We start from the raw sequence: 18135 nt of genomic DNA on the forward strand, positions 1-18135 counted from the left end.
TCGACTTTTTCGACTTAAATTTAATTTTTCTCAACTTTTTGAACTTTTTTCATCTTAGTTTCAACTTATTCGTCTTTACTTCTAGCACAATAGTCATTCATCTTACTTTTGACTTGCTAAACCAAGTCGAAAAAAAGTCATTTATTTGCCTTACTTTTGCCTTAATATATAAAAATTATTTCACCTCAGTTCTGACTTTTTCGACTTATAATTTAAGTCGAATAAGTCTACATCAAGTCAGTGTCGACTTGATTTAGACTTTTTCGCCTTACATTTTAAGTCGAATAAGTCTAAACCGAGTCAATTTCGACTTGATTTCAACTTTTTCGTCTTAAATCGTGACTAAGTAAGCCAGTTAGGTCTAAAACAAGGCGAAAACTTAATATATTTCATACCTCCGTAAAAAAAGTCGAGTTTGTCTTGTGAAAAACGGCTCCAAATTTCGACGTGGTAAACCAAGTCTAAATCAAGTTTTATTTTTGACCCGGGTAATTTCATTCGTTGAAGATTTTGAGGTCTTAGTTATAATTTAAAATCGATAAATTATACACATTTAGACCTCATAGTTCTCATTGAGGATTTTTAGTACTAATTACTAAAGTAGAGTTACTTTCTAGGCGGAAAATAAAACATCAAAGGAATTGAAGCTTTTGAGGACTAAGCTAGGATTTGTTTTTTGACTCGGATGTCTATTTATTTAATCTCCTTGGAGTCAAATTTACCTTGAAGCGGAGTTCAATATTGAAACTCCGGTTCGTTTAAATAAAATCCAGTTGACTCCAAAATCACTCCGCTAGAAAAACAAACTCCCTTTTTACTCCGAATGTGGAGTAATTTTTTCCAAAACTCCGGAACTCTAAATGACGGAGTAAATTCGGATTTAAATAAAATCCATAATCACTCCGCATTTTTTCGTACTTTTGTTAATTTTTAAAATGTTATAATTTAATGTACGGTCTATTGATTAAAAAAATAATCCATGGTATTATTTAAGAACAAAAACATAATCACAAAATCAGTAAAAATAAAATCGACGGATAATTTTGTTAATTTATTATCATCCAACTCTACGAGTACCTCCCGAGACAAGTCCGTTGTTGGTTATCGTTGATGCACATTGCACACAAGTAAACATTTTTAAAGAGATATTTGCAAACAATAGCCTGCACAGGACCCCAGTTCGGATTCTTAAGATCCTTCGATACGCATCCCATTAACATATTATTGCTATTATTAGGTAAACGGTTCTCCATGCTTGCTGCTCTTTAACACTACCCACTATCCACTATATAACACACTTTATCCACCATACCATTTCCCATTCTGGCTGGCTGGCTATACCCATTCCTATAGTATACATAATGTACCCAAGCAATGCAAAGCCACGTTACTCCTCTCCTCGGCAACTTTACGACCAGAGCCCCAAGTAAAAATAACGTACTACCAAGAGTATAAAAGCTCCAGGAATCGCCCAAGATTATATAGAATCCAGCATATGGGTGGCGAATCCACCAGATCTCGACTCCAGACCTCAGACCCCAGACCTCATGCTTGATTTTAAAACAATGTGATGTTACTATCCCGATAACTTGATAAGTATCGTGATAGGCCAAGGTGCCATATCCGATTACGCGTAGCCGCGTCATCTTCCAACAGTTTTTACCTAAAAATCTAAGCATCAATAGTTGCATGCACGTGATCACAATCGCGCTCACGACGATGATTAGGCCGTGATTAAAAATTGTTAGATGGCATGTTCCGGTAAAAAAGTGAACGTGATCTGCAGACAGCGCGCCGCCTGAGTTGATGAGGTGCACTCTCTTAATTTGAATCAGTGAAATCTCACTGGTTCGACCAGTGGTTTTAGCGGCCATTTCATCCCACTGGTCACTCAGTGAAACCCGAGTCGAAATATTAGACGTAAATTGAACGTTCTTAACGTTTTAAACGTAAATTGAACATTTTGGACATTAAAAACTCAATTTGACAGCTTTCAACTTATTCAAAACGTAGATTGGAGTATCATAAATCGAAAACGTAACTAAAACCTATTTAGACTTACAATAAGAAAACATAAGCATTCCAAAAAACTAAAATCATAACTCATGAAATTACCAATTTTTTACGAACTAAAATACAAAAGAATCGTTCAATTTACTTTCAAAACGTTCAATTCACGTTTAAAACGTTAAGAATGTTCAATTTACTTTTAAAACGTTAAGAACGTTCAATTTACGTTTAAAACGTTCAACTTACGTCCAATATTTTGACTCGGGACTTCACTGGTAAATCAGTGAATTTTAATGGCGGACGTAAAAGTCACTGATTTATCAGTAAGAATTCCCACTGATTCACCAGTAAATTTCACTGATTCAACAGTGAGCTGATATAACTTTCATCATAACCCAATTTATACATATAGGGCATTATTATTTACGTAAAATGATTAAATTAAAAACATATTTACACAAATTTACTATATCCAACTTTTATTACATTAACCGTATTAAAATTATTCAAAGTAATGTGGAAAAAAGAAACTGCACTCGAACTTTCTTCGAAATTTTACAAATATCATGGTCGATTAAATTACAAAAATTATCAAGGCTTGGAGGATAGCTTAAATTAAAAACATAACATAATTTATGTAAAATAGAAAATACTATAATAGGGTCACAATTTAACTTGAAATGTATTAATTAATTCAATCGATATTAAAAAACAAACATCAGGTTATACAAATCATAGGTCGCTGTTGACAACGGACACTCGGGGTACTTAAATTTTACACTGGTTTGAATCAGTGAACCCAATACTCACTGATTCACCAGTGACTTTTTACTCACTGATTTCTCACTGATTCAAATTAAGAGAGCAGACTCAGTTCGCTCTGTACCACTCAGTACTCTTGTACTTTGCTCCTTTTTTATCAACTCCATGCTAGATCTACGTGTTTAGGTTGCCTGAAAATGTCTTACGTCTATTTAAGTCTGTGCCAGAGCTTTATATGCATCCAGCTCGACCTCTGCCTCTGCTTCTGCTTCTATTCCAACTTGGTTTACTTTACGTACGCCATTAAAATGTACAGATATTATGAGGAAGAGTTTAATCCGTCGCGAGCGTCAAATTAGTTACGGCATTCCATTAAAAACTTGGAATATTTAATTTACTAGCTCCCTTTGATCTCAATACGTTTTTTATTTTCCATCGTTCCGCGTTCAAGGAGCTTTGCAAGGATGTTTTTTAATAAATAAATTATTGCTCGGAGGATATTTGTTTAATTTTAAAAATAATACCCTCGGAGTCATTATAAAAAATGTTAATGTCCGATTAAGAACCGAGCTGAGGATAAAAAAGCTATCTTAGGTCCAAGATCTTAGCGCACCTCGGGTTTGAAACTCTAGACCGCGTGCCGCCGTGGTTCTCCAAATTAAAGGATGCTGCGAAGATACGTAAAGTTGAATAAAATGAAATACAATAAAGTGGAATTAAATAAAATAAAACAAGGACGTGGACTACACATGGATATTTATATATAAAGGGCAACGGCGAGGCGTAGAGCGTAGATGCAACACAATGGCAGTGTAGAGGAAGAGGAGGAACAGGAGGATGGTAGCCGAAGAGCAAAAGCGGTGAATTAATTGTCGCTCGCGCCGCTAGGGACTATAGCGATCCGCACGTCTGATTTGTGGGCCGCACGTGTGTCTCTCCTCCTTGTTCATCGATTCAAAAGTTGTTTTTGCCCCGCGATTCAATACAATCCGAATTAAAGACAAAGACAGGCACCGAGAACGAGAACGAGAACGAAAACGAAAACGAAAACGAAAACGAGCAAAAGCTAAATAAAATAAATGATATTAAGAAAATGAATCTGATGACAGGGAGAATAATAAAACGATCTGGATGAAGCAAGATGGAGATGGAGATGGAGTTGGAGATGAAGATGAAAATAAGGATCTAAAGGACGGAGCAAGTCGATGGAAAGGAAAATAACAAAGTCCAGGGCGAGGCCGAACAATGAGAGCTTGCTCTCTTGCCCGGCAAACTCTTTCTCAGTTGTCCCCCTCGGTCTTAAAACTTTTCGGCAATCCTTGTCCTTGTCTTTTAATCCTTCCACTCTTTTTTATTCTTGTTTCTGTGGTTCGTCTTGGTCTCAGTTTTGTTGTTTTTATTTATTATTCAATGGACCCGGGGTGCTCGTTAATTGATGGCACTGGCGATGGGCCCGACGTCGGGCCCTTGCTGCCGGGTGGTGCTGGAGGACTACAACCGGCCTTACTACTTGAGCCCCACAGTTTTGGGGTGGACCTCCAGTACCACCTGATTGTCGAGCAGTCTTCTCTTATCCCTAAAGGAGACTCGGGCTACCCAAAGCATCGGCCTTATTTATATCTTTAAGTTAACTGAATTCACGATCAAAATACCGCGGCATTGATGGATCACCGCGGACCTGGTAACGCCGCTCGCTCTTACTTATACACTTTTATTCTTTCTTTGCTTTTATATTTTATTTAAAAAACGAACCCGCCTTTTTCATCGGGACACCCTCATATACCTGCACTCCTCTTTTCTCCGCTAATTCAATCGCTCCGGTCCTAGGCCCAATTGAAATGACAGCGGCTTCACCAGCGTAGCAAAAAAAATCCACCAACCAACCAAACAAACTTTAAAAAAATATTAATTTCCATATATTTATTGCAGATTATTGGGGCGCGGTTCAATGCATGTGTTTTCAACTGAACAGTTTCTGCAACTGATGGACACAAGTGACTTCAAAGGACCTTGGGACAGCGTAGTTGATCTTGGCGCTGGAGACGGCGCTACTACTGCCCACATTGCGCATCTATTTAAAAAAGTTTACGCGACTGACGTATCTGCACCAATGAGATGGGCCCTAGCTAAACGCAAATTCACGTAAGCACTCAAAAACGTTTACTCAAAAACATACTCAAATACTAACTCAAAATCCCAACAGAGTGCTGGATGTCAGCGACTGGGACAAGACCGGGCCATTCAACGTAATCCTCTGCCTAAACCTACTGGACCGTTGCGACAGGCCTAACACTCTATTGAGACAATTAAGAGCTACACTAGCGCCAGGTGGACGCCTCGTGGTGGCGCTAGTTCTGCCTTTCAGCCCGTACGTCGAAACTGGGGAACGCGGGGACCACAAGCCTATGGAATATTTGCCTATAAAAGGATTCGGTCTAGAAGGCCAAGTCGCTGGTCTTATTGACCGCGTTTTTGAGCCCGCTGGCCTAAAATGTTTAGCTTGGAGCAAACTTCCTTACCTTTGCGAAGGAGACCTAAGACAGGCATTTTGTTTTTTGGAAGACGTTATTTTTATACTTGAAGCCGAGGTAATTTACTATTTTAATACTTACACAGTTGCGTTTTGTGTCTTTTGTTGGTACAAAACCACGGATAAATTATTCTTGTTTGAAGTACGATAGTGTTATAGTAAAGCCAGACCATGTTGGCCACCTGACGGAAATTGAAATGAAAAAATACAAACATTACTTTGGCCATAGTAAAATAGACAACGATTAGTCACAAATTTCTGTAACCATTGAAAATTTTACTATGGTTATAATAATTTTTGCATGTCTATTTCAATTTCCGTCAGGTGGCCAACATGGTCCAGCTTTACTATGACACATGACACCTGACACAAGCATTTCAAATGAAAATAATTTCTCCGTGTAGTTTGTCCTTCTGCGCATGCGTTTGATTTACGAAGAATTTATCGTAGTTAAATTTATGGTTATGTATCAGGTGACATCTGAAGTTAGCCGATGTCTAATAATTATTGAATTTTTTTAAAACAATAAATTATGAAAAAAATATTTGAAAAAATTGCACCTGTAGTTTTGAAAATTTTCTACATGTACATATTTTGAGTTTTTGTTTTTTTGTAATTTATTTATCGAAAAAAAACATACGAAAATTAATAATTGTCTGCTAACTTCAGAATCATTCAGGTGACTCGCGATTTGATTAACCAATCAGAGGATTCTGACCGATATTTTGAATGTTATTTTTAACCACTGGTATTGTCATCCGAACAAGAAATTGGACTTCGGGTGTCGTCGGTTTTTACTCCCACTCTGGATGTTTTACGTGTTAAATGTTCTCCCACTTTTCTGTACGCATGCGCAGTTCATAAATGTTTGGTAGTGGGGATAGTTTCCGAGATCTATTCTCTTACTGGGACCACTTTATTACCATGAATTTAAAAAAAATATTTTTTTAGGAAGAAAATAAACAACGAGTACAAGAGTCAATAAATGAAGAAAAACAATAAACGATATCAATAATCAGGATTGATAATAATTAAAAATAAAACCAGGTAAATCACACTTGTAAAAATGTATTTTTATTTAATAATCAATACGTTGAATTAATAAGTGCAGGATAAGAATACAGGATATAGTAATACTGGCAAGCGACGTCAAGTTTTTTTTTTTTTTTAGCGGTGCAGACACATCAGTAGCATTATTGGTGTATAATATTATTAATTATTTGTTATAAAGTCTGAATTAACAACGGACAAGTAGTCTTACTATCGATTATTTAAATTTAAATAATTGGAATCAGCGAGTTATCGTTTATTGAAAAATTCCTTACAAATAATCATCAGTTAGTTAATTTTAAATAATCGATAGCAAGATTTTTCATTAAATTGATACATGATTTATCATTTAAAATCATTGCGGTACACATTATTGTATATTATTAAACAGGTAATTGTAATTGTACATTGTAAATTGATACAGTCATATTGTAATTGTCGATATTGCAATTTATATTGTTATTATTGCAGCTGATTAATTAATTAATTAATTATTAAGGGTAATAAACAACAAATATTTTTTTTTTATCAAAAGATTATTCAGCGGGTCTACCGCACAAAACATATCAAACAAACATTCATCAATAATAAAATATCAATAATAATAATAATAATAATAATAATAATAATAGTAATAATAATAATAATAATAATAATAATAATAATAATAATAATAATAATAATAATAATAATAATGATAATAATATATACATATAAAATTTTTTTTAAAACTTACAATCTCGTGTGAAAAAACCATTAGACATTTCATAGCCAAAAAAAAAACAAGAACAATCTTAAACTTTAGGTTATTTTTTTTTTTTATATATATAATATATAAATATAAATAAAACATATAAAAAATGCTGCATTCGCCTTTACCTTAATTATTATTAGTATAGATTAAATAATAATTATTATTTTAGGCTTTTAGTATCAAAATCAGCTTCTCAAATTGTCAGAGTCATGGATAATTGTTAATTATATATAATTTTTTATCAGTATATATATTTATTAATATAGGCGGTAATATATGTATTTATTTCATACTTTCTTAGTGATATTTAGTAGTAGCGGTATCAAAGTTATGTAACTGATGTTAATTAAAATTATTTAGAAAATAACTGGAGTCAAATTAACCTTAGAAAAATTTAGTTAAGTAAAATCTCTTTGCTGGAAAATAATTGATAAAAAATATTGTTTTTTAACAAAAGTATCATAATTTATATTTTCATAAGCATGTGCATTTATAAATTTATATAATCTCTGGCGGACCCAATATTACAGTAGAATTACCGTATATTACGATACTAGAGCAATATACTGTAACCGACCGTAATCATATCGCAATTTACCTTAATCCTACCGTTGCCTGACTGTGTGACTATGGTAAATTTCCGGTAGAAATTACGGTAGCATAACTGCACGACTACAGTAAATTTACGGTAGAACTGCGATCAAAATACGGTAAATATTTGTGCGATCATTAATAGCGGTAAGTTACGACAATAACTACCGTAACATATGGGCTACTAGGACAAACTGTAAGTACCGTAACTTCACAGTGTCTAGTTTTAAATACGGCGCAGCTATTAATTATTTTAAAAATTTAGAAATTTACTGCCCAATAAGATGTTTACGGTATCTTTATCATAAATAAAGTAGATTTACCTGATTTTTTACGATCCTGAAGTTAGCAGACAGTTAAAAATTTCCGGATTTTTTTTTTCAACAAATAAATTAAAAAAAAAAACTAAAAATATACACATGTAGAAAATGTAATAAACTATAGGTGCAATTTTTCAAAATATTTTTTTTTTTATAGTTAACCGTTTTCAAAAAAATTCAAAAACTGTCAGACGTCTGCTAACTTCAGTATCATAATTTTTTACGGTAAATTTACTGTAGAATTACGATCTATTGACAGTGCTTTTACGGTAACTTTACCGCAGCATTACAGTGCATTGCCGTAACCCAACCGTAGTATGCCTGTACTAAAACAGTAAATTTCCGACAAAACTACGGTAAATATTTGAGCTATCGTCAGTAGCAATAAGTTACGGTAATAACTACCGTAACATATGGGTTACTAGAACAAATTGTAAGTACCGTAACTTCACAGTATCTAGTTTTAAATACGGCGCAGCTACTAATTATTTTTAAAATTTAGAAATTTACCGCCCAATTAGATGTTTACGGTATCTTTATCATAAGTAGAGTAGATTTACCTGTTTTTTACGGTAAATTTACCACAAAATTACGATATATCGACAGTACTGTCACGGTAAATTTACCGCAGCATTACAGTGCATTGCCGTAACCCAGCCGTACTTCTACCGTAGCATAACCGTACTACAACAGTAAATCTCCAATAAAACTACGGTAAATATTTGTGCGATCGTCAATAGTGATAAGTTACGATAATAACTACCGTAATATGAGCTACTAGGACAAAGTGTACCATAACTTTACAGTGTCTAGTTTTAATACGGTACAATTAATTATTTTTTAAATTTTTGAATTTCCCGCCCAATAAGATGTTTGCGGTAAATTTACCGCAGTATTACGGTACATTGCCGTAATTTTACTGTAGATCTAACGTGTTATGGCAGACCTACAGTAAGATTACATCCGCCAGAGATTACCCATACATATATATTTTTTTAAAAATAAAAACATGTAGACTCCTGTTATAATCACGCAATAATTATTTAGCCTTTTAATTGTCAGTTTACTATAATTTAAAAAAATTTAGATAACTAGTTTTGATACTGGATGCCTTAATTTAAAAAAAACCTGCCTGTGGAGCTTACTCCGATTTATATTAAACCGTTAATTATTTTATTTTGATTATTATAAATAATAGACATCAATTACTTTAATAACAAAATTTATATCCTAGTAATCTCTTTCTTAATTTAAATAAATAAATTATAAATACTTAATAAATTTTGGCAATTATATAATACATCTTTTATTTTAAATGTCAATTAAAATTTTTATATATTTATTATTAAAGCCAGAATACTTCGTCCAATTATTCATTTATTATTAACGTTTTTGCTTTTTTTTCTAAAAATATATATTACAAATACTGATAGTTATTACAATAATAATAATTAATAATTTTTTATCAGTACATTGCCAGTAGCAAGATATATAATAGTAATAATAAATTACTTAGCATACGCACCAATAAGCACCACTGGCAGGAAAAAACTTAAAAATCTCATCACTTAAATTTATCAATATTTCATTGATTTTAATAATTTTTTTTAAAAATCTTTTATTAATTAAAATTCGAGACAGACCTAGATAATAAAATTTTTTTTGACTACCGACTTTATCACAGTCCACGCATGACTTATTTTCGCCACCGTCACATCAAAAAGCCTAAACGCCGACGCTTTTTTGAGCAAACAAATCATTTTATTTTTAATTTATTCGTATTTTTATTATTCATTATATTTTTCATTTTATTTTCGTTAATTAAAAAATTACCGAGCTTTTTTATAATAATATTTTAAGTTGATTCGATGACTCTTCGTGTGACTAGAACACATTCAGTACAAACGAGTACTAAACTAGTGATGATTTTACTTAATTTTTTATTCATTTATTTTTAATAATCATAGAAACAATAATAATTTTATCAATTTAAGAGCTTCGCATAACCCTGATTAAACAATAGAATTCGATCGAATTAAAAATTTTAATTCTGTTATATTCTGTCGAATTCTGCAAAACAGAATTCAACTGAATTGAAAATTTGAATTTGAATTAAATAGAATAAAACCGATTTAAAAATTTCAAATTCGTTTTAATTCAGTTTAATTCGGATTCAGAACCAGAAATTGGAGAATTGTTTTCGAATTGATCAGAATTAAACCGAACAGAATTATTTAAATTCGTTTTAATTCGGACAAATTCTGATTTTTCTGCCGAATTAGACAGAATTTGTTTTTAAATTAGGTACCGAATTAACAGAATTTATCTGAATTGAATAGAATTAAAAATTTAATTCTGTTTAATTCGATCGAATTCAGTTGTTTAATCAGGGAATTCTTCAAGTGCTCCCGCAGCTTTTCTATTACATATATTTAATTATTTACTTATAAATAATTGTCGCTGTACGTTACTTTACTACGCAATTTAAATCTAAATAATTTAAATCAAGGCCATGCCAGACAGTGCTCCGACTTTTTAAAAATTTCAATGGCTTTCAGTTGTCATAACCGTAGTCAAATTTTATTTATTAATTAAAAAGAAGTTAAAACGTTAATTGAAAAAGACAGAAAGTATTCGTCATTTCACTAAGATATGGATTTAAAAAAAAAATTAATTGCAGTTGATATCTGGGAACTGATTCAAATTTATAAAATAAGATTAAGTGAAATCATGTCAATTTTATAATTCAAATTTTCGAATTTTGTAGGCTAAAATTTATTAAACAAATTTCATTGCACTCCTGATTGATAACAACTGCAAGTAATTTTTTTTAAATTCTATATCTCGGTGAAATCACGACTACGTTCTCCTTTTGTAAATTAAAGTTTTAATTTTTTTTTAATTAATTAATAAAATTTTAATACGGTCATGACAATTTAGGGCATTCTCAAACAGTGCCCCTTACTTTTTGAATATATGCAATGGCTTTCAACTGTCATAACCGTATTCAAATTTTATTAACTAATTAAAAAAAAATTAAAACCTTAACTGAAAAAAAGACAACGCAGTCGTAATTTCGTTGAAATGTAGAATTAAAAAAAAATTACTCACAATTGATATCAGTTAGGAGTTAAACGAAATTTGTTGAATAAATTTTAGCCGCCAAAATTTAAAAACTTGAATTATAAAATTGACATGACAATTTTACTGAAATTTATTTTCCAAATTTTGTTCAACTCCTAATTGATATCAAGTGTAGATAATTTTTTTTGAATCTATACCTAGCGAAATTACTTCTACGTTCTCCTTTTTTCAATTAATGTTGCGGGAGTTCCTATGAGAATGGCCTTGATTAATTAAAAAAAAAATTAAACTTTAATTGAAAAAAGGATAACGTAGTCGTCATTTCGCTAAGATATGGATTTTTAAACAAATTACTTGCAGTTGACATTCGGGAGCTGAACAAAATTTATTAAATAAATCTCCATGTTAATTTTATAATTCAAATTTTCGAATTTGTAGGCTAAAATTTATTAAACAAATTTCATTCAACTCCTGATTGATAACAACTGCAAGTAATTCTTTTTAAATTCTATCTCGGTGAAATTACGATTACGTTCTCCCTTTTGCAATTAAAGTTTCAGTTTTTTTTTTAATTAGTTAATAAAATTTTAATACAATCATGACAAAAGTCATTGAAAATTTTTAACAAGTGGGGGCACTGTCTGAGAATGTCCTTAAAATTAAATAAAAGTGTCATTGTATAATTTATCTTCTTATTTATTAGACGGCACAGTCTAATAAACGATAAAACTTAAATTATTTAATAAAAAATTATGTAGCTCTCAATAATATAAACTCGCTCTCTAAACATGAGTAAGTGAAATAAGTGAATATTCGCTAATTCTAAGTGCCAACCGAACCACTTTTTAAAATTAGTGGTTCGGTTTGCACTTGGAATTAGTGAATATTCACCTATTTTCACTAATTCATGTTTAGAGAGCGCCCCAAAAATAATAATCATTAAATAATAAACTTACAATGAAGATGATAAATATGCAGAAGTATGATCTAATCTATGTTTGTCTTCATTTTTCCAGCTGGAGACCGGAAAATGAGGCGGTGGAAGAAAACTCCTTAGCGACTGCACCAGCTGAATTGTGTCGACAAGCGCTGATGAAGAAAAATCATAATTAATTACAATCATTTTACCACCCTGGTGAAAATTTTTCGTACTTTTCTCTGAAAAAGTCTTTAGAACACTTTAGAACTGAGTTTTTCAGAGAAAATTCCAAAAATTTCCACCAGGGCAATTAATTAAGTTTCTTAATTATCAATAATTATAACACTGCGATAGTATAAAAAATTAACGACGAATCACTAGCGTCCGCACCTTAACGAATTTAAAACGGCCCGTTAATCGTTAACCCCTACCTCCAAATGTATTTTACACTATAATTTAAAAATCAAATTTAACATTTACTTTAACAACCGACTGATATTTTAAATCAACAAATCAATTAACTTCCGTTTTAATTGTTGGCATTGACGTTTATATTTTTTTAATAACGAATCAATTATTATTATTTTAAATTAGTATTAGTATTAATATTGTTATGATTAATCATGGATATTTTGAAAATTTATATATGATAATTAATATTATATTAATTAACTGTTAATTATTTAAATAAATAAATTTAAATAGATGAATATTTACTTTTTTGTAGAGCTTCTGATTGCTTGCCATAAGGTTTGCACATGGCTGGACGTACGCAAGCTTTCATTCTTGACATATTTTTCATAACTTCTGCGAAGGCTCGTACTATTTTTCCTCCGCCAGCTAGTAAAATAAATTAATTTGCAATCACTAATAGTTTATTTAGACTAAGATTTTTTTTTTAATTAAAAGACAAAGTCTAGAGCCGGATAAAAATTTGAAAAATGCCCGAGGCAAAAGGAGCTCAATTTTTTTCACCATACCTGCGCTGAAAGTTTAAATTCCTGTTCTGTTTAAAGGGAAAAAAGTCGTTCTTTTCTTTTATGGAAAACTAAATGATAAAAATTAGCGCATGCGCCATTTTTCTTAAAAACAAAAGCAAAAATTTAAACTTTCAGGTGCAGATCTGGTGAAAAATTGTTTTCACACCAGGGTAGGCAATTTTAACCACAGGTTGAAATGTTTCATTTTCCACCCTTGGTGTGTAATATACTATTAATTGCTACTGATCAATAGTATATTGTGTAACGAGGGATGAAACAAAACGATTTCACACCAGTGAAGTTGGCAAATATCACCCGCAAGTGGAAATCGTCATTCATCCTGAGTTATTCACTAAATTTTTCAGGATTACCTGCATTGGAACCTAAAGTTTCAGTGTCAGCAGTCAGTCAGAAACAAGTTAATTTAAGACCGACTATTAGCGTAAGCGTAAATTGTCATTTGCAATTTATAATTAAGCAGAAACTATAAATACTATTTATGATTAACACTAATTTTTATAAAACTTAATCACAGAACTGTCATTTACGTAAATAAAATTAATGGTTTAAAATTACTATTAAAAAATGACAGGTATCAGAGTTAAAATTGCGAATGTCTTCAGTCGGCGGGCAGAAATTTTATTTTCTGCCCTCCGGCCGGAAAGTGGCAATTTTTGTCCCGCTGCTTTGAACGAAGTTGCAACTTTCCGGCTTCGTCGAGCAGAAAAATAATATACGCGCCTTGGTCAGTAAAAAAAAAGCCTCAGACCACACGTTTGTCAGCCTCGGCCAACAATTATATGTGATCTGAGACTTCTTATTTTATTGGCCTAGGTATGTAATATACTATTGTTTGTTCCCAAGGGAGGAAACAAGTTTGTTTCTGCCCACTGACTTTCATTCTCAATTTACGCGTTTTCTGAGATTCATTCGCGGCATTGGACTAAAAATTGACTGGCTGTAGAGACATTGAAACTTCAAGCTCCGATGCTGGATCATGAAAAATTATCTCGCGCTATCAATAAGCAAATCAGCTCATCTAGTCTAGGATAATTTTCACTATCATCTACCAGTATCCCTTATAAATAAAAAAAAATACTTACTATCTGGATTAGAAGAGTTAGGACGCGAATTCTTATCACCATCATTTGCCCAAGCGCCGTTATGTAACGCCAACAAATCTTTATTAGCATTACTGAGTCCTTGAAGATTACCAAGTCCTAAGCTGCTCAACCCTTCTATGCTGTCAATGTTATTAGACCTCAAAAAATCAGTGAGCTTGTGATCATTCATCGCAGCGGCGGCAACAGCAGCGGCATTGTTGTTCGCCATTATAGACTCGTAGTGATGTTTCCCAATGGACTGCTTGCGTTCCTGGGAAGAAGCCGGTCTGTGGGGAATATTAAGCGAGGGGCGACTGGGCGGTCGCTGCTGATGGTTCATCTGACTGCTATTTCTCTGCTGCATTTCCGACAGCTCGCCCGAAGAAGAACCCGCCGCTGCGGCAACCGCGGCCATGTGGCTGCTGTTAGACTGCGAGTTGCTCATACCAAAGTCCGAGTTGTGAGAGAAACTGGACCTCAACAACGACGCGGTTGCTTCGTTGTCTTGAATGTAAGTCGGCGCCATGTGACCCATCTTCTGGGTCAGCTCCAGCTGGTTCTTGTAGTAACGGCAGGCCGGGTTCGGACAATTCTGCACCACCTCAATAATAAACTCTTTCTCCATTCCAAAACACTCTCGTCCAATTGTGTAGGATTCCATTACAGCTCTGACAGTCCCTTCAAGACCCAAATGCAATCCCGTAGGCCCGTTCATGTGTTTCAGCATAACCGCGTTCGCGAAATGCTCATATGGAAGAATTATTTTACCGTTTTCACGTAAAATTAGACGTCCGTGGGCGTCTAATGCTACTCTGGATGCCATCATCCTTTGGAATAATTAATAAATAATTAATAAAATTATACAATTAACAAGATTATAAAAAGTACTCACTGTAAATATGCAGCACTAGGTAACATTGAAGCCTCTTTCAATTCCGTAAAACATTGGAGCAGTTCAATACTCGGATTCCATCCTTTGTTTTGTAAATACAACTGCAGTAACATGTACATTTTTTCAGTAATGTAACCAGCACCGCTGGCTGAATTTTGTGGATATCCAGAGCCAGCACCTCCACCTCCAGCACCTCCAGTTCCTGTTGGCGGACCCATCTCTGTTTGCATTCCTTTAGCGACAATATTTTTCATTGTTTCTGCCAGGTCCATACTGAAAAAAAAAACAATTAAACAAACAATCAACGATTAATTTAACGGATTTCACGATTAATTAATTAAATAAAAACTTGATAATAAAATCACCATGTTGATTTGTTGAAGGCGAGTTACATTTTATGGAAATAATCACTTGTTATATTTTTAAATTTACTATAAATAAAAAAACACTTAAATATTTTTTATGATAATCATAGTGCGGGTGATGATTTAATTGCGATTAAAATATATAAAAAAAATATTGTTTCCCAAATGATTTATGGGTGTGATTTTTTACCCGTACTTTCTACGGCCATTGTTGTTTTTTGGTATGTAGGTAGGATGTAATGCACGAATTCGCGTTCACTAACCACGGAATTGAGAGAGAGAATAATATAAATAATAATAATAATAATAATAATAATAGAAATAAAAAAAGAAAGAAAGAATAATTTCGCGAGCCACCGCGCCCCTGAGCAAAAATGTCGCGACAATTAATCTCGCTGGCAAACAAATAAATGTTTATTGTACTTACCCGGGTTTTTTTAAATTATTTTAAATGATATACAAATATTTTTAGATATATATTTTATATTATATACATCATTCTCTTATTTATATGTTTACTTTTATATTTAATTGCGAATATATTCGCGAATATTCAGTTCCCGTACACGCCGGCGGGCGTCGCGTTTTTTTAATTCAAACTTTGGCGCGAAAAGTTTATCATTTTAAATATTCATTCCCGCTTAATTGTATTCAAACTTGATCAGTATTATTGCAATAAAAAACCGATAGTTTAATGAAATTAATGGTAATTATTTTTAATTATTCAGTAATTAATTACAGTAGAGGTAAAACTGTTTCTCATACAAAATTAGTTTTGTTGTTTAAATTTTTAAATTTCTTTTATCATCAACACTCTGGTCTATTTACTAATTATCTGTAACCAATTAATTAATAAATAATTGATAATTAATAAATATCAGTGAATTTGTTATTATAAATTGTGTATTTTAAAAATCATCAAATGCGCGCGCAAATTTAAATCACCGATACTGTAAATTTCTAGATCACCTTCAGAGTTTAAAATGGCCGCGTTTTCTTCAGTCTAAGTTTTATTTTTATTATTATTATTATTCAGTACAATGTCTACTGGGTGCCAATAATTGCCACTAATAATTATACTTTGAATTAATAAATGTCTGTATTTTTTATTATTCAAAATGTGGATCACTATAACCCCGAGGTACGTATCATTAATTACTATAATTCTCATCATTTAAAATTTAAATATCATATTTTACTCAGTGTGAACGTATTTGACAATTGGAAATTTTTTAAATTTTGCAATAAATAAATAAATAGTGTAGAATGATACTGAAGTTAGCCGGAGTCTGATAACTTTTAGATTTTTTAAAAATCTAAAGATCATAAAAAAAATATTTTAAAAACTTGCACTTACAGTTTTTAAAATTTTCTACTTGTGCATGTTTTCATTTATTTTTTTTTTGTAATCGACTTGTTGAAAATAATCCAAAAATTGCTGATTGTCTGCTACCTTCAGGGTCGTAAATGTAGATCGAATAAAAATTTAAAAATATGATACTGAATTTACCCGACGTCTAGTAATCTTTGAATTTTTGTAAAAATGATAATTTTTAAAAATTGCACCTATAGTTTTTTAAATTTTCTATACGTGCATATTTTTTTTTTTAATTTAAATTGTTAAAAAAACTCGAAAATTGTCAATCGTCCGCTAACTTGAGAATTATTTAAAAATACGTATTTAAATAATAAGATAATCAGTACGCGCATTTTTTTACATCTCATTATTTGAATTAATGGTTTGCCGTCAACTGATCCCAAGAATTTTGGAACACGACAAGTGATCCCTACAAATTGATCCCACCGACATCTGATCCCATCAACAATTGATCGTCAACTGATTTTAATCAACAACTAATTTACATAATTTAACTTTTTATATTTATAACAGTGAATTTTAATTACTCATGTCATGGTAATTAATTATTTTATGAATTTGTCAGTGGGATCAGTTGTCTGTGGGATCCATTATCGTGTGATTACTTGTCGGGGATCAGTTGTCATGGAACCGAATTAATTTATGTCTTGATGTCTCCAGGTTAAAAAAAGGATTAGAAATACTGGCGCAACTGGACAATGTTAAATTTCGCCAACTAGTAAATCATATTTGCCAAGGATTGTACACCGGAAATGATAAAATATTTAGCGAAGATGAAGAAGATAAATTAATAATGTCACTTAATTTAAAGAAGGATAATTTAAGTTTGCTACTGGATACCATTACATTTATTTACTCACAAGCTGCATTCAGTATTATTGAACCAGCGCAGATGGAAAGTTCTATGAATGATAAATTTTCATTATCAGAAGATAAAATATCGATATTCGTTAATGCCTGGACCACTTATTCTAAACAAATAATTGATACATTACGTCGTAAATCTGTTTTTCCTAATCGAGTAATTTATTTATTTATATACGCATATATATTTTTTGTAACAGATTTTAAAATAAGAATTTTATTTAAAATAATTTTAGGTTGAAGACATAAATTGGAGTTTTAATATCCAAGCATCGTCACCAGCACACGCTGCTGACAATAAACCGGTACTTTTATTGCAATTAAATATGACTGGTGAATCTAAACCACTTACTGTTGAAATGGACAAGTCAAGTTTGTCGGATTTATATGAAAATTTAGAAAAAATTCAAAGCCAACTCGACGCGCTTAAATAAATCGGTAATATTTTGTCTTGTATATATATTTATATTTTTTAGTTTTTAATAAATAATTCTAATAATTGGAAAAATAATTAATCAGCCATTAATTAAATT

The 18135-nt window shown here is 31.9% G+C and overlaps 3 protein-coding genes across 8 annotated transcripts in view; 2 read left to right on the forward strand and 1 right to left on the reverse strand.

Annotated features, from left to right (window-relative positions):
- LOC130663985 (protein-L-histidine N-pros-methyltransferase) overlaps nt 1-12252 on the forward strand; it is a 33484-nt gene extending 21232 nt beyond the window's left edge. The window contains exons 3-6 of the mRNA XM_057463598.1: nt 4702-4914; nt 4976-5360; nt 6254-6349; nt 12118-12252. Of these exons, the coding sequence (XP_057319581.1) occupies nt 4702-4914; nt 4976-5360; nt 6254-6304 (649 nt within the window). The 3' untranslated portion in view covers nt 6305-6349; nt 12118-12252. The remainder of the gene's footprint in view (nt 1-4701; nt 4915-4975; nt 5361-6253; nt 6350-12117) is intronic.
- The window catches only part of LOC130663986 (COMM domain-containing protein 10), a 136903-nt gene that overhangs the window by 106344 nt on the left and 12424 nt on the right, over nt 1-18135 (forward strand). For 3 of the 4 annotated variants that reach the window (XM_057463600.1, XM_057463599.1, XM_057463601.1), the window contains exons 1-3: nt 16346-16501; nt 17399-17759; nt 17839-18040. In XM_057463600.1, coding sequence (XP_057319583.1) covers nt 16479-16501; nt 17399-17759; nt 17839-18036 — 582 coding nt within the window. In that variant the 5' untranslated portion in view covers nt 16346-16478 and the 3' untranslated portion in view covers nt 18037-18040. Of the gene's footprint in view, nt 1-16345; nt 16502-17398; nt 17760-17838; nt 18041-18135 lie in introns of those variants that run through there. The other variant, XM_057463602.1, reaches the window with a different exon arrangement.
- Nucleotides 9631-15931, reverse strand: LOC130663983 (uncharacterized). 3 transcript variants are annotated; one of them, XM_057463593.1, is made up of 6 exons: nt 15551-15569; nt 15361-15426; nt 14996-15268; nt 14104-14930; nt 12738-12860; nt 9631-12190 (listed from the first exon to the last, which is right to left on the reverse strand). In XM_057463593.1, exons 3-6 carry the CDS (start codon nt 15265-15267, stop codon nt 12054-12056), a joined length of 1359 nt encoding a protein of 452 aa, XP_057319576.1. In that variant the 5' UTR covers nt 15268; nt 15361-15426; nt 15551-15569; the 3' UTR covers nt 9631-12053. The 3 variants fall into 3 exon arrangements, with proteins under 3 accessions (XP_057319576.1, XP_057319577.1, XP_057319578.1); XM_057463594.1 differs by lacking the exons at nt 15361-15426; nt 15551-15569 and adding an exon at nt 15788-15931; XM_057463595.1 differs by lacking the exon at nt 15361-15426 and having other exon boundaries at nt 15551-15620.

This window comes from Microplitis mediator, chromosome 2 (assembly GCF_029852145.1).
Source record: "Microplitis mediator isolate UGA2020A chromosome 2, iyMicMedi2.1, whole genome shotgun sequence".
In the NCBI taxonomy this organism is placed as follows: domain Eukaryota; kingdom Metazoa; phylum Arthropoda; class Insecta; order Hymenoptera; family Braconidae; genus Microplitis; species Microplitis mediator.